Genomic DNA, 15299 nt, shown 5'->3' with positions numbered 1-15299 from the left:
GCTCGATTCTGCGCCTGATTGTTTTGCTCGCTTGATTCTCTTATCTTCTGCTCATTTTTCTTATTTTTTTTCAATTCACTTCAATGAGAAATCGAGCGGTAAAACGATCAAACGGTGATCGGACATGTCGGAAATTATCTATCGAGCCATCTTATCAGCTCAGAATCGGGCCTCGTAGTTATTTCAGACAGGGGACATAGAATCTCAGTTTATCACAGAAGAACATTAGTGAGTTGAGATGTTTGTACACACTTGACTCCTCCGGCGATCAGCGCTGACATCGCCTTAGACGGGCTGACGTTCTCCACCATAATTCCCAGAGATTTGTCGGCCTCCTCTCTGATGAAGTCGTTGGAGTCGCCGATCTTGTGGAGCAAAATCCGGGCCAGTTCCTCCACTTCCTGATCCGTGTTCCTCCGCAGGCATCTGAAGAGGTCTCCGATCGTCTTGATGGCGTGACGGGAGACTTTGGACCGCAGATTATTAACCTGGTGGTGTGGAAAACATGGTAACAAATGCTTAGCCTTTAAATATCCATTATACAGTTTATGCTATTATGTATTTTATCTAAAGGCTAGTAGCTAAGGGTGTGGTCAAATGATATGCAAATAGTCCTGAGTTGATGAAATTTTTATGCAAAATGTGTCAACTTATGCAGCAGCATCTGATTGGTCCATTTCAAAGCTGCATAAATTGGCATTAAATTAGCATAGCATTTGCACCAGCTCAAAATTATTAGCATCTCACTGACCATCTCGGCCAGTAACTAGATGGAGCAGTTAGGAGATAAATCCCGAATTACACACCAGGAAACCCTAATTAAAGTGGATCCGAGGTAAACTTTTACTCATTGCATAATTGTGTTCCTTTCATATAGTTTATAGGGCATTCCTCAAGCCAAATACTTTTTTTGTTTTGTTTTAATACTCTAATTCCTTATAAAGTAGCAAGGGCTTATGGGAGCTCAGTCTGGGCAGGAAGAGGAGGAGGTTACTAGTCATTGATTTCAGAGGCAGAGGGGAGGAGGAAAGGGGACTGAATTTACACACAGGCAAGCTGATAGCATCTCCAGCCCTCAGCCTGTGACAAGGTGACAAACTGAACATGGCTGCCCTCATTGTATCACAGGAATAAATAATCATATACTTTTGAAGTTGTTTGCAGCTAGATATGCTGTGTAAACTATCTAAACTTTAGATGAGATATATAGACAAGTTACTTGTTATAGTTAGTTTTTCATCTCGGATCTGCTTTAATCATAACTGTAACTTCTTTGCTGTGACCTTTGCTTATCCTGACCCCTGCTGCCTCAGTAGCGGGACAGGTTGTAAAGGCATAAAATTTACTCCCATAAGGCCTCTTTTCCACAAACTGTTAAGCTGTGTGCTCAGCAAGCAGTTGCCAGGCAGCAGCGAGCAGTTACCAGGCAGCAGCAAGCAGTTGTGAGAGTTTGAGAAGCATTTCACTGCCTGTAAACAGTTCGTGGAAAAGAGGCCTAAATTACTTACTGGGCAGTGAGAGATCACAAACCACTAATTAGTAGCATTACTGAAAGCAAAGTACTTTTTTCTAGGTATTAATTCAGCTTGACCTCCTAGGTCAGAACAAGGCAGGTCTAGTAACAGCATTAGAGCCCATACATACTGGGGTGATTAGCGGGCGTTTACCGATGATCGCAGGGTCGCCTACGATCACTAGCGCTTTAAAAAGTGCTAGTGTAATAATAAGTATATGGCAGTGATCTCACAGCCGCGATCAGCCACGAATCGCGATAATCACAAACACATGCAGAGCTTTTCACAAGAGCGATCACTATTGCAATAAAAAAAACGTGAATTGCGATCGTTCAAAAATTGGGAAAATGTACAATTAAAAATACAGGCAAATCGTGAAATAATTGCCGCTGCAAAACACTAGTTATTTTGCGTTTTGCAATCCCTAGTGTGAATGGGCCCTCAGGTGCACAGACTCGCACAGGATAAAAACTGCAAATACCACATATTACCTCTAGATGGCGATACAGACAACCATGAAATAATCTGATAAAAACAACATCAAAATGTACCTGAGGCAAAAGGTGCAAAGAATGAGATACTCACCTATAAAAAAGAGGCTTCCCGTGCCCTCCTCGCTTCCACTGTTGCTAGGCAGGAACCCCCCAAACATATCCAACAAGAGCTTGTAGGATATGTTATCGTGGACACGCTCCCTGCTGTGTACGAGCACAGTAGCTGAATCACTTATGCTATTTCTGCTTTGGATAGTAAATAGAATGCTTGAACCAATGGCAATTCATGGAGTCGCCCTTTCAGATGAAGTCTAGTGTTGGGCGAACAGTGTTCGCCACTGTTCGGGTTCTGCAGAACATCACCCTGTTCGGGTGATGTTCGAGTTCGGCCGAACACCTGATGGTGTTCGGCCTTTTAAGTTCGGGATTAGTCCCGAACTACTAATTGGCCGCCGAACAGGGCCCCTGTTCGGCCGAACAGGGCCCTGTTCGGCCGAATACTGCCCCCCTATGGGGTTGCAGGCATAAGGGGGGAGCTTCCCCCCGATCGCGGGGGGGGGGGGTCGGAAATTCCCCCCACCCCCTCCGCTAGCGCTCCCCCCTCTGCCCGCTTCCCCATACAAAAGTTTCAGGAAGTACCGGTCCGGTGGTAGTGGGTGGCTGGCAGTGGGCGGCACTGTGAAGTGAGTGACTGAGGAGGAGGAGTCCGGAGAGTGACGCGTTGAGGGAGGCCGGGCAGCGGGCGGTTCAGCAGTAGTACGGTACTACTGCTGAACCGCCCGCTGCCCGGCCTCCCTCAACGCGTCACTCTCCGGACTCCTCCTCCTCAGTCACTCACTTCACAGTGCCGCCCACTGCCAGCCACCCACTACCACCGGACCGGTACTTCCTGAAACTTTTGTATGGGGAAGCGGGCAGAGGGGGGAGCGCTAGCGGAGGGGGTGGGGGGAATTTCCGACCCCCCCCCCCCCGCGATCGGGGCATGCTCCCCCCTTATGCCTGCGACCCCATAGGGCCCCCAAAAGCGGGATGTTCGGGGAGTTCGGGGTTCGGCCCGAACATGCCGAACATTGCGGCCATGTTCGGCGAACTTTCCCGAACCCGAACATCCAGGTGTTCGCCCAACACTAATGAAGTCGTACTTAGCATTACAGTCTCCAAAGATATGTTAAGGTAGGTTCCCTTTAGCCTGCTATACAACATCCTAATGGTTCTAGTTCCTCTATAATGTAACTGTGTCCTCCTGTGTCTGTAGATCATGTGTTGGAGAAGGACTTACCTCTCTGGTGACCGCCATACAGACATCATGGATCCGGGAACAGAGCACCTCAGGGTGCCAGAAAGCTAGGCATCGCATGCTGAGGAGACCCTTCTCCTTCTGCTCCCTGTAATAACATGGAGATCATGAGTAATGTACAGAAGGATTATTATTATCGTTATTATTATTTAGTATTTATATAGTGCTGACATCTTACGCAGCGCTGTACAGAGTATAATGTCTTGTCACTTAACTGTCCCTCAGAGGAGCTCACAATATAATCAGGATGGATCTTACTGCACTTGAGCCTAACCACTTAAAGAGACACTGAAGCGAAACAAAAATTATGATATTATGATTTGTATGTGTAGTACAGCTACGAAATAAAACATTAAGATCAGATACATCAGTCTAATTGTTTCCAGTACAGGAAGAGTTAAGAAACTCCAGTTGTTATCTCTATGCAAAAAAGCAATGAAGCTCTGCGACTTTCAAAGTCTGGAGAGGGCTGTTATCTGACTTTTATTATCTCAAGTGTTATCGAACTATTTACTTCTTCTCTGCCAGAGGAGAGGTCAATAGTTCACAGACTGCTCTGAAAGAATCATTTTGAATGCTGAGGGCTCTTTCACACTAGAGGCTGCGGTAGAAAAGGCTGAAAGTCAGCCTTTTGCTTAACGCCAATACATAGCGTTTTCAAAGCGTTTTGAAAGAGTTTTACAGCCCATATGAAAACGTCCTTTTTTTTTCTTCTATAAAAATAAGTGAACAAGATAGCTGTAAAACGCTTTGAAAAGGCTTTGAAAACGCTGAAGTTGGCGTTTTCCATTGACTATCATTGAAATGCCAACAGCCAACTTCGGCTGTAAACAGCCCTGAAAAAGCTCCTGGGAGCGTTGAAACGCAAAGCTCCAAAACGCCGAGTTAGATGTGAAAGGAAAAATGAAAGTCTATGGACTTTCTTTTACCTAGCAAAACGCCAACTTCGGCCGTGGCGTTAAAACGCCGAAAAATCCCTCCGGTGTGAAAGGGCCCTGAGTGTTGTGTAATCTGCACATATTATAGAATAATGCAATGTTAGAAAACACACTACATACCTGAAAATAAAAAGATGAGAATATTTTCTTTGCTGCTAAACTTCTAGTAATTATTCATAGTACACAACCAATTCATTATATCATATTTTTTTTTTTCGCTTCAGTGTCTCTTTAATGAAATTGGTTCAGTATATCTACGCCCTGCAGGACTTTATCAAAAACCCCTGGAGTGTAGATACTCGTCTTCGGTTTTCTTGCGTGATGTGCGCAGTTATGCAGGCACCTGCCCGCACCCGTCACCGACCATTGCAGCACAGATTGTTGAAGGGGAACAAATGTTCCCATAGCCAATCAGAGTGCATGATTAATGAATTATCTCTGCTGTTACGAACAGCAGAGATCATTCAAAGAAAGTGTGAAAAAAAACTAATTTTTATTTTCTATTTCTGCATAGAAAGGTGTGTGCAGTAAGGCGCAATCTAATGAACAAATTTAAAAGTGCACTACAACAAAAAGTTCCTACACATATAAATAAAAATCACATAAACCCCTTCCTGTCCCTTAGTGATGAAATTTAAAAGAGAATATATAATTTGTTACCTTAGGGAAGTAGCTTTTCATATATGTATGCCATGAGGGTTTATTATTGTTATTTTTGCAAATAAGGGCCTATAATTATAGAGTACCTCAAGAAAACCAAAAAAATGATTGCTGTTGAGATTTGCCTTGTTCAGTTTTTGTCTTAGTAGACTAAATGTTGTGTGGGACAGAACGCAGCATAGACCTCCAAGTTACTGAAATGCAGGAGATGGGCATGGCTGATTAGCATTAGGAGTCTTTTCCACTTGGAAACACAATTCACATATTAGTCATGGTGCTCTAGCTGTCGGCACAGCGCAAGCAGTCTGATTTTCGGATCGAAATACACCTAGTGGAAAGGGGGCCCTTATTGACATGTCAGGAAAATGAAGACTCACCAGTCCTTGCTGTTCAACCACTTTAAGGCTTCTAGCAGGCCTTGTTCTGGATGGGACATGGGAGCAGAAGCAGGACCTCCATTCTCTGAATCAGAGTCCAAATCCGACAGGTCCAGGAAAGACGCTGGGAGGGAAAACGCTGGACAGACAACAACAGAGGCGGCCATTATAATCTGTCCCAAAACTGCTGTTCCAAAATATCACTATTATGTTAAAAAAGTTGGGTTCCAAGCTCATTAACTGTTCGTGGGTGTACCTGGCCAGTGTAAAGTAAGGGATTGCCTGTTGGGGTGTAGTATGGTGGGGACTTTATGGGTTCTGAGCCACTACGATAGCCATCAAAGCCTGACAGGAACCCCAAACACGATGGCTAAAGCAAACACTGTGTGGGGTTGCTGGTCGGAACAAGGAACGCTGTCTAGATACAGCAAGTACTGGGGTAACCCAGGGTCAACCAAAAACTAGCTCCAGTCCACTGCCTTGCGTGGTGGAATTCCAAAGGCTAAGGGAAGGGAACCCAACAGAAAAACAGTGTGCCTGGAAAATGTAGGTGGCTTCCTCAGAATCAGGTGCGGAAGGCTAATAAACTACACACTTTAAAACAAATTATTACTGAAACTAACTGAAAAAAGTTACTCTCGTCAGTTCAGCACTGTACATCACAGGAATTCTCGGCAAACATTATTTTAACTTGCTTGTATAAAAGCATACAAACCGTACATGAACAACACAGTTACATAGTTACAAAAAAAGTTGAAAAAAGACATGCGTACATCGAGTTCAACCAGTATAAAGTTATTCCACAGGGCAGCAGCGGTGCCTCTAGCCATTTTGTCACTCCAGGGGAGAAAACCTGTGCCCCCCCACCCCAATGGCACCCCCCCCATGAAAATAATCTTAATGCGGCAGCATTTCACCAGGAAATAATTGTAATACGACAGTGTTTCACCAGAAAAATTACACTTATTGCAGTAGCGTTTCACCAGAAAATACATGTAAGAAAGAAGATACAAGTAAGGAAGAAGGCGCACTGGGGGACATAGGGATGCACAGGGGACAGAAAGAGGCATGAGGGTCAGAAGAAGTCAAAGGAGGACAGAAGGAGGCACAAGGGGACAGAAAGAGGCACACAGGGGGACATAATGAGGCACAAAAGGGGGCAGAATGAGACACAAAGGAGGACAGAAGGAGGTACACAGAGGGACAGCGGAGGTACAGGGGGACAGGAGAAGGCATGAGGACCTGAAGGAGGCACAAAAGGAGGGACTGAAGGAGGCACAAAAGGAGGGACTGAAGGAGGCACAAGGCACAGAGGTGGCAGCTGCCTCCCACTTACGCTAAGTAGATGTAGTAGAAGCAAGTAATAGAACACCCACACGGCGGGGCTTAGTCCTGGAGTGGGGCTTATTTTGAGGGGGAGGGACTTAATCCAGCAACATGGCGCCCCCAGGACCAAAGGCACTCCAGTCTATTGCCTGTACTGCCTATGCCTAGAGGCTCCCCATGCAGGGCAGGGTCCTAAAAGTGAATACTGCTAATGAGTGAGAACTTTCTAGATGATTGGCTGCAGGATAGGGTTGTGGCCATGTGACTTATAAGGTAAGACGTACCTGAAGCATGGCGCAAATCGCTGGTGGCGGGCTCGGGGTTCACAGTAGGGATGCTGGGGAGGGACGGATGGCTGACCCATTGGTTTAAGATGATATTAGATCTCCGCTTTTCTGAGCTCAGAGGTACTGTTGTCAGCCCATTCAGGGAGAAGGAGGCCACTGCTACAGCATCTGTAAAATATTAATATACAGGACTGACTGAACAAAGTTATAAAAGATAACTCAATGAAATACATTAATATTAATGCACATCTGTCTTCATATTTTTTTTCACCAGTAAAGGGAAAAATGTTTCCTCTCCATTAGGATGAACTGATGCCTGACGCATCCAGGAAACCTACCTCCAGCATCCACTCGTTGAAGCCCCTCCCATAGCTGCTGCTGGCTCCGCCTCTTCTCATTCCGGATGGACACTATTTCCTGCTGCCTCTGACGCATCTTGTCTTGTGCAGATTTGGATATGGAGAAAGTGATCTGGGATGAATCAGTGACATCATTAGGTTTATCATTCCTAAACCAGCAGCTTTGTTTGAAAAATGAAAGGTGGAACATTAACTGTTATAATACTACGCACTTCAAAAGAGAAGGGATGTCCTTGGAGGTCCCTTTCACACTTACCGCGTAACATGTATTGCGGTACTCTCCTCCGCCGGTGTCGCTCCCCCATTACAGCTCATTGCAGTGGCCACTGATCATGTCTACAAATCATGCCACAATATCCACAGTGCGACATGGTGTGACCCAATGTGACAGAAGTGGTGCTGGCGACGCCGAGGCTGCAGGGCGTTGCTGCAGGGTATGTGTGGTACACAACACAATAAGTCAATGGCACCGTAAAACAATTTTTAAATTGTCCGCAATATCTGTGCGCATGCTCGTATGGGTAAAATCACATGATACACTTCCTGTCCGGACGTGTGCATGTCACTGAGGAATCAATGTTTCTGATGTATGCTGTCACTGGCTTAGCCATTCGGAGGGTGGGGTTACGACAATTTCCCTGTTGGCGCAGTCTGTTGCAGCAAGCAAACTGTATGTAATGGTGCGCTGCTGTAGGCTCTCATGCCGTGCGCAAATTGCACCGCACCAAGGCCCATATGCAATTCATTTTTTCTCTAAGTTGATATTTTCACTCCTTCTTAATAAAATGCCTTTTAAACCCCCAGCAAGCAAGAAAATACACAAAAAAATTTGATGGTACTTTTTCAACTACTTTTGGTACTTTTTCAATTGCCAAATGCTGAAAAGTTATTTTAACGAGAAGATGAAAAATTATCACCTAGGAGACAAAAACAAGGCCCATATGCAATTAACTCCTAGGAGATCATTTTTCATCTTCTATTTAAAATAACTTTTCAGCACTTTGTGAATGAAAAAGTACCAAAAGTAGCTGAAAAAGTACTGTGAAAATTATTTCAAGTATTTTCTTTCTTGCTAGGGGGTTTAAAAGGCATTTAATTGACAAGTTTGATAATATCACCTAGTAGAAAAGGCAGGAGAGAAAGTCAATTGCATATGGGCCCAAATGTGCAGGGTCCCTCAAGGGTAACTCGACTGCAGTATAAAAAAAAGTTTATATAGTACATCATCACTACACATAACCTATTGACCCTAATTCAATTCGTTTTTTTTCTCTTTGATGATATTTTCACCCTTTATTAATAGAATGCTGTATAATAAAAAGCAAGAAAATACCCAGACAGTACCCTTTCACCCACTTTTTGTTACTTTTTCAATTGCAGAGTGCTGACAATTTGCTTCAGATAGAAGATGAAAATGTATACCCTAGGAGAAAACTTAGGAGAAAAATGTAATTGAATAAGAGCCATTGGCCTATATGCAATTAACATTTTCTCCTGAGTCCTGAATTATCTCCAAGGACATCTTCTCTTTAAAACAACTTTACAGAATGATGCAATGTAAAAAGTACCAAACATTAGGTGAAAAGGTACCATCAAAGTTATTCCCAGTATTTTCTTGCTTGTTGGCTTAAAAAGCATTTTATTGACAGGTTGAGAAAATATCACCTAGGACTCAGGAGAAAAAGTTAATTTGCATATGCTCCCATGTCATAAAATGCTTTTAAAACCACCAGCAAACAAGAAAATACGCAAAATAATTTTGATTGTATCTTTAACCAATTCACCTCAAACCAGAATAATTTTCACCTTTCAGTGCTGCTTCCATTCATTTTTTTTCACCACAAATTAGGCTTTCAGTTTTCAGCCATTATCATTTTAAAATAAAATGTGCTACTGTAGATAAAGCCCACACATTGTATTTGCCCATTTGTCCCAGTTATTACAATATTATTAATAACTGGGCACTAAAAAACTCAAAAAGACTCTCCCCATGGCCAACCCAACAGTGCAAGTAAGATGCCTTCATATTGGCTGTGGTAGATGAATACAAATTTGCAGCTCACATACCCCTATACCCGATCCTCCTTGTTTTACTTAACCACTTAAGTACCGGGGTCTCAGCCCCCTTAAATGAACCAGAGACAAAGCACCCTTGTGTATTTTACCATATATATCAGTAAGAACATTAGAGAAAACACTTACCATGCTCTCTGTTTCATCCTTACTGCTAAAAGTGTCTGTTATCAGCTGTGATAAGAGTCCCGGACTGAGCATTTAGTCTGGCTTTGCAGGGAATAGTTATAGCTGAGTCATTATAGCAGAGCCACAAGGGGGCAGGCTTGGGCTTGAAAAGACACCAGAGAAGACAGACTCAGCTATAATCTTTCCGTAGCAAAGCTAGACTGAGTGCTCAGTCGGGATTCTTATCAGAGGTGATAACAGTCAGATTAAACAGAGAACAATGAAACAAAGAGCAGATTAGGTGTTTACTGTCATGTTCCCACTGATTTATAAGGTAAAATACAAGAGGGTGCTTCATCTCTGGTTCTCTTTAAGGACCAGAGACTACCTGGTACCAGAAAAGGCGGAAAGCTGACGGATGATGAATCGCCGCACATACCGACTGCATTCGCCATCACCGCTGCACGTCGGGAACCTGGGCCACCCACTCTGCTGTCGCTATGCCGGCAGAGTTCCTGTGAGCCGGTTAGGAGCTGCTTTCATTGGCTCCTGATCGTGCCTATCAATGTAAGCCAATGGGAGTTGCTAACATTGAAAGACGGCCAGGAGCCAATGAAATGGGCTCTAGACTGGCTCACAGGGCTCTGCCGTCACAGAGACAGACAGAGTGAGTGAGCTGCAACGAGAGACATCGGGAATCAGCGGCGAGATCGGCGGGAGCGATGGAAACGGTGGATGTGCGCAGCGGAGGCTGATTGAAATCTGTGCCCTGCCAGCCAGGTAACCACCAAAGCAGGGCTTATATTTCAATTAGCTTGGTACTAAAGTAGTTATATATGTGTCAATTGTGTATCTTCTTTTTTTACACGAGCAGTCATTTTCCACTTCAAGGACTAATTATTAAGTGTTTGGTTTTATATTGATCCCCATTTTTGTTTATTATTAACAGTATAAAATACTCTGAACTCACCCGCGCCTGGCTTTCCCCTCCCTCCTCCTCTCTGAAAAGTTGCGGCAGTTCTGAACCATCATTAGATGGGTTTGGTAACGCTGATTTGGATGTGATCGAGTCGGAATTGTTTTCCACGGTAGCTATGTCAAGTTTTTCAGGAAGGACACCATCTGCACAAGGAACAGAGAGAGACCTAATCACTACACAGAAGACACAGAGGCCCGATCTACTAGAATATCCAATGCTGGAGTACAGAGAGCAGAGCAAGTCATCCTACAAACCGGCATATATTTTCATTTCATTGTCTGCTGTTAGGTGTCAAAATATGGGACTACTGGGGGAATGCTGAAGGTTCAGTGAATTAAGCAAACTTGCAGTTAGATAGGATGCCATGGATGTCGGCCTTGTCTCACAGACAAGGCTTCAGCCCACTCCAATCACACTAGTGACATCCACAGGCAGGATCCTAAGAGATCCGGTGCACGCCAGATGAAAAATGGGTGTGGCCATGCACCAGATTGTGGGTGTGATCATGGGTGGGGTCAAATTGAAATGAACTTAAAGAGAAACTCCGACCAAGAATTGAACTTTATTTCAATCAGTAGCTGATACCCCCTTTTACATGAGAAATCTATTCCTTTTCACAAACAGACCATCAGGGGGCGCTGTATGGCTGATATTGTGGTGAAACCCCTCCCACAAGAAACCGAAAAAAAGTACCTACTCTTGGCAGTTTCCTGTCTGTGAACCTTGCTGCATTGTGGAAAATAGCTGTTTACAGCTGTTTCCAACTGCCAAAAAAGCATGCAGCAGCTACATCACCTGCCAGGAGTAAAAATGTCACCATGTAATAAATGTCAGAATGTAAATCAGGGATTTAAAACATTGGGCAAACACTGACTAAATCATTTATACATAATTATTGTAAAAATGAAGCACTTTTTTATTACATTATTTTCACTGGAGTTCCTCTTTAACAGTGGTCTGAGTAGACCTGCCGAGCAAAATGTTAGCTGAAGGCAGCCCCCTCTCTCCATTAATACTGAAAAAAGAATGCAGAATATCACATACATAGGCAGTGTCATGTAAATATAACTAGGCAGAGGTACCTGGCTTCTGTGCTGGCCTTCTGCTGGGTGGGCTGGCCTTCTGCCAGCAGAGCCGGGACAAGGTCCTCCAGCACCCAAGGCTGAGACACCAAAGTGCGCCCCTCCATCCCTCCCACCCCAGCCGTCACACACTGATTGCTATTAGACTAAGAGGCGCCACAGGGCCCACAACCTCCCCAACACCTTAATATTTAGTTATCTGGCTTGCAGTCACTGCCATGTATCCCCTTTTCTTATTTCTTTCTGCTTCAAACACAATTAGGAATGACAGCTGAATGAATTCTGCACCCCCTCCTACACTGCGCCCTGAGGCTGGAGCCTCTCCAGCCTATGCCTCGGCCAGGCCCTGACTGCCAGTCCCCCCTTATCATTCACTGACCTTCTAGTGGACCCCCTCCCATTCTCCCACGGGCATCCCATTGAGGCACCACAACTCCCAGCATGCCCCATAGAAAAAACACAGCTCCCTGTATACCCCCATAAAGGAATCACAACACCTAGCATGGCATCACAGCACCCAATATGCCCACAGAGCACCCACGATACCCCGCCATTACTTTGTGCTGTAGTGCTATGATGGGTGTTATGGTGTCATGCTGAGTGCTATGGTGCCTCTACGGGGCACGCTGGGTGGTGCTGTACTGCCATGCTGGGCGCTGTGTAGTGCCATGCTCGGTGCTGTGATGCCTCTGTGGAGCATGCTGGGTACTGTGTGGTGCCATGCTGGGTGCCTCTACTCTGCCTGGAGGACATCCGGGCACCCCAGAACAGATCAGGGGCACGTGCCACTGATCTTTGGGGTTAGCAACGCCCCTGTCCATAGGACTGCAGCCTACAGCCTCAGACACTTTGACATTCGCCCAATACATGATCCAAATACACACAGACTAGTCTGGCATCAGTGCCCCAGTGACCATTGCTGGTTTCTGATATATACTTTGATATATGGCCTAATCAGACTAAAAGGATGCCTGGAGCATTCTGGAATCGTGGATGTACCTGTATATTAGAGTCAACCCACTGTGATTCACAGTTCTTCGTTTTGTCTCTGAAGAAGCGACTGTTTTTAAGCCGTGAAACGTGCGTCAGGACATTCTTGATAATTATTATTACGTGACACATGGACTTTTTATGATGTCTATATTGTTGGAGTATCAACAGGATTATTACCTTGAACTCCAGTAGCGTAAAACAACCACAAGATGTCACTGTGTGTAAAATGCAATGGTGATCTAAATGGGATTGTAATTTCCTGTATCCACTCTGTATTCTCTCTGTTCTAAATAAGCTGTATTACCTGATGGTGGTGTATCATGTATCACTGCACGTTTTTCTTCAGTAAAGATTTTTAACTTGTTATACTGGGTGCCTGTCTGTGTGTACAAAACAATATGCTCCAACATATATTCATACCTCCCAACTTTTTGAGAGTAGAAAGAGGGACACGTAAGCCACGCCTCTGCCACACCTCTGATCATGCCCCCACCACGCCCCTAGTCACGCATACCGTAAAGATTTCATAAGAAAAATATGTTGATTTATAATTCAAACCACACTGGTCCTTTCTATCCTGGTTCATTTTCCTTCATATTAACATTTTAAAATTAGTTATATATCAATTAAAAGATGGGAATAAAGTTTAAAGTCAAACACATTTTTAGTATAGAAATACAAATATTTACATAGAAAGAGGGACAAAGTCCCGAAAGAGGGACAGAGGGACTGTCCCTCCAAAAGAGGGACAGTTGGGAGCTATGTATATTACCTAGGGACCATTTAAAGATTTTAATTAAAAGCTGCGTTTTACAACTGTTTATTATTACTCATTATGGACCCATAAACCTTCACTGCATTTCTTTTTATCCATTGTATCCTTGTCTCACAGAGTATGAAAAGACGTGAGATGAAAACTGCAGCCCTCCTGCTGATGACGTCACTGGATGCTGGGACGTGTAGTCTCTCCACAGCTGGAGGGCATGGAGTAGGTAACTCATGTCAAATATATGACGTTCTAAATACGAATGTTATGTTAAACCGATCTCCTCCGCATTGTTATGCCCTGACTGGATCACCTCATCGTCACCATTGTCCCCATGTGTCGCCTCCTCTGTACAAGGCCTCCTCTGTCATTATCACATTATTGTAGTTACAGTTTCGTGTAGCAGAGAACGTGGCTACTGTGTTGCCAGCATTGTGACTCTGAATACAATTCATCCCAGGGGCAGTTCTGACAATCACACAGCTAATTACACCGTACAATGAACATGCAATTACTGCGCTATTCACTCCGGAGCTCTCCCGGGTCCTGCGGCGCTCAGCTCCCGGTACTGAGATAATGAGGTGCTGGCAGAATCCCTTTTATAAAAATGCGATACTGAGATGCTGCAGCGTTGTACTGCGCGATATACTGACTACAGGACTGACAGCGCACAGGCCTGAAATATGTATAGCACTAAAGTGTACAAGACACACCTCAATATAATTCACTGGTCTTCTGGTTAACTGGTTGATTGATTTTACTTTGACCCATTACTACTTTTGCTAACTCTCCTCTCCTGATATACTCTGTGCTGCTGGAGGACTCTGCTCCTTCCTCTATCTAACCCTCCTCTCCTGATATACTCTGTGCTGCTGGAGGACTTTGCTCCTTCCTCTATCTAACTCTCCTCTCCTGATATACTCTGTGCTGCTGGAGGACTCTGCTCCTTCCACTATCTAACCCTCCTCTCCTGATATACTCTGTGCTGCTGGAGGACTCTGCTCCGTCCTCTAACTGCTCCTTCCTCAATTTAACTCCCTTCTTCTAATATACTCTGTGCTGCTGGAGAACTCTGCTCCTTCCTCTATCTAACTCTCCTGATATACTCTGTGCTGCTGGAGGACTCTGCTCCGTCCTCTATCTAACTCTCCTCCTCTGATACACTCTGTGCTGCTGGAGGACTCTGCTCCTTCCTCTATCTAACCCTCCTGATATACTCTGTGCTGCTGGAGGACTCTGCTCCGTCCTCTATCTAACTCTCCTGATATACTCTGTGCTGCTGGAGGGCTCTGCTCCGTCCTCTATCTAACTCTCCTCCTCTGATACACTCTGTGCTGCTGGAGGACTTTGCTCCTTCCTCTAACTCTCCTCCTCTGATATACTCTGTGCTGCTGGATGACTCTACTCCTTCCTCTATCTAACGCTCCTCCAGATATACTCTGTGCTGCTGGAGGACTCTGCTCCTTCCTCTATCTAACTCTCTTCTCCTGATATACTCTGTGCTGCTGGAGGACTCTGCTCCTTCCTCTATCTAACTCTCCTGTCCTGATATACTCTGTGCTGCTGGAGGACTCTGCTCCTTCCTCTCTCTAACACTCCTGATATACTCTGTGCTGCTGGAGGACTCTGCTCCTTCCTCTATCTAACTCTCTTCTCCTGATATACTCTGTGCTGCTGGAGGACTCTGCTCCTGCCTCTATCTAACTCCCCTCTCCTGATATACTCTGTGCTGCTGGAGGACTCTGCTCCTTCCTCTCTCTAACACTCCTCTCCTGATATACTCTGTGCTGCTGGATGACTCTACTCCTTCCTCTATCTAACGCTCCTCCAGATATACTCTGTGCTGCTGGAGGACTCTTCTCCTTCCTCTATCTAACTCTCTTCTCCTGATATACTCTGTGCTGCTGGAGGACTCTGCTCCTGCCTCTATCTAACTCTCTTCTCCTGATATACTCTGTGCTGCTGGAGGACTCTGCTCCTGCCTCTATCTAACTCCCCTCTCCTGATATACTCTGTGCTGCTGGAGGACTCTGCTCCTTCCTCTCT

General features: G+C 44.8%; 1 protein-coding gene across 4 annotated transcripts in view; it reads right to left on the bottom strand.

Moving 5' to 3' along the window:
- Positions 1–15299, bottom strand: part of TOGARAM2 (TOG array regulator of axonemal microtubules 2) — a 143976-nt gene that overhangs the window by 32027 nt on the left and 96650 nt on the right. For all 4 annotated transcript variants that reach the window (XM_068279655.1, XM_068279652.1, XM_068279653.1 and 1 more), the window contains 6 exons: positions 10404–10555; positions 7232–7364; positions 6891–7061; positions 5281–5419; positions 3288–3393; positions 253–488 (listed from right to left, as the gene is read on the bottom strand). In XM_068279655.1, coding sequence (XP_068135756.1) covers positions 253–488; positions 3288–3393; positions 5281–5419; positions 6891–7061; positions 7232–7364; positions 10404–10555 — 937 coding nt within the window. The remainder of the gene's footprint in view (positions 1–252; positions 489–3287; positions 3394–5280; positions 5420–6890; positions 7062–7231; positions 7365–10403; positions 10556–15299) is intronic.

The sequence above is a fragment of the Hyperolius riggenbachi genome, chromosome 4 (genome assembly GCF_040937935.1).
Source record: "Hyperolius riggenbachi isolate aHypRig1 chromosome 4, aHypRig1.pri, whole genome shotgun sequence".
Classification (NCBI taxonomy): Eukaryota; Metazoa; Chordata; class Amphibia; order Anura; family Hyperoliidae; genus Hyperolius; species Hyperolius riggenbachi.
This window is presented reverse-complemented; position numbering and strand designations above follow the sequence as displayed.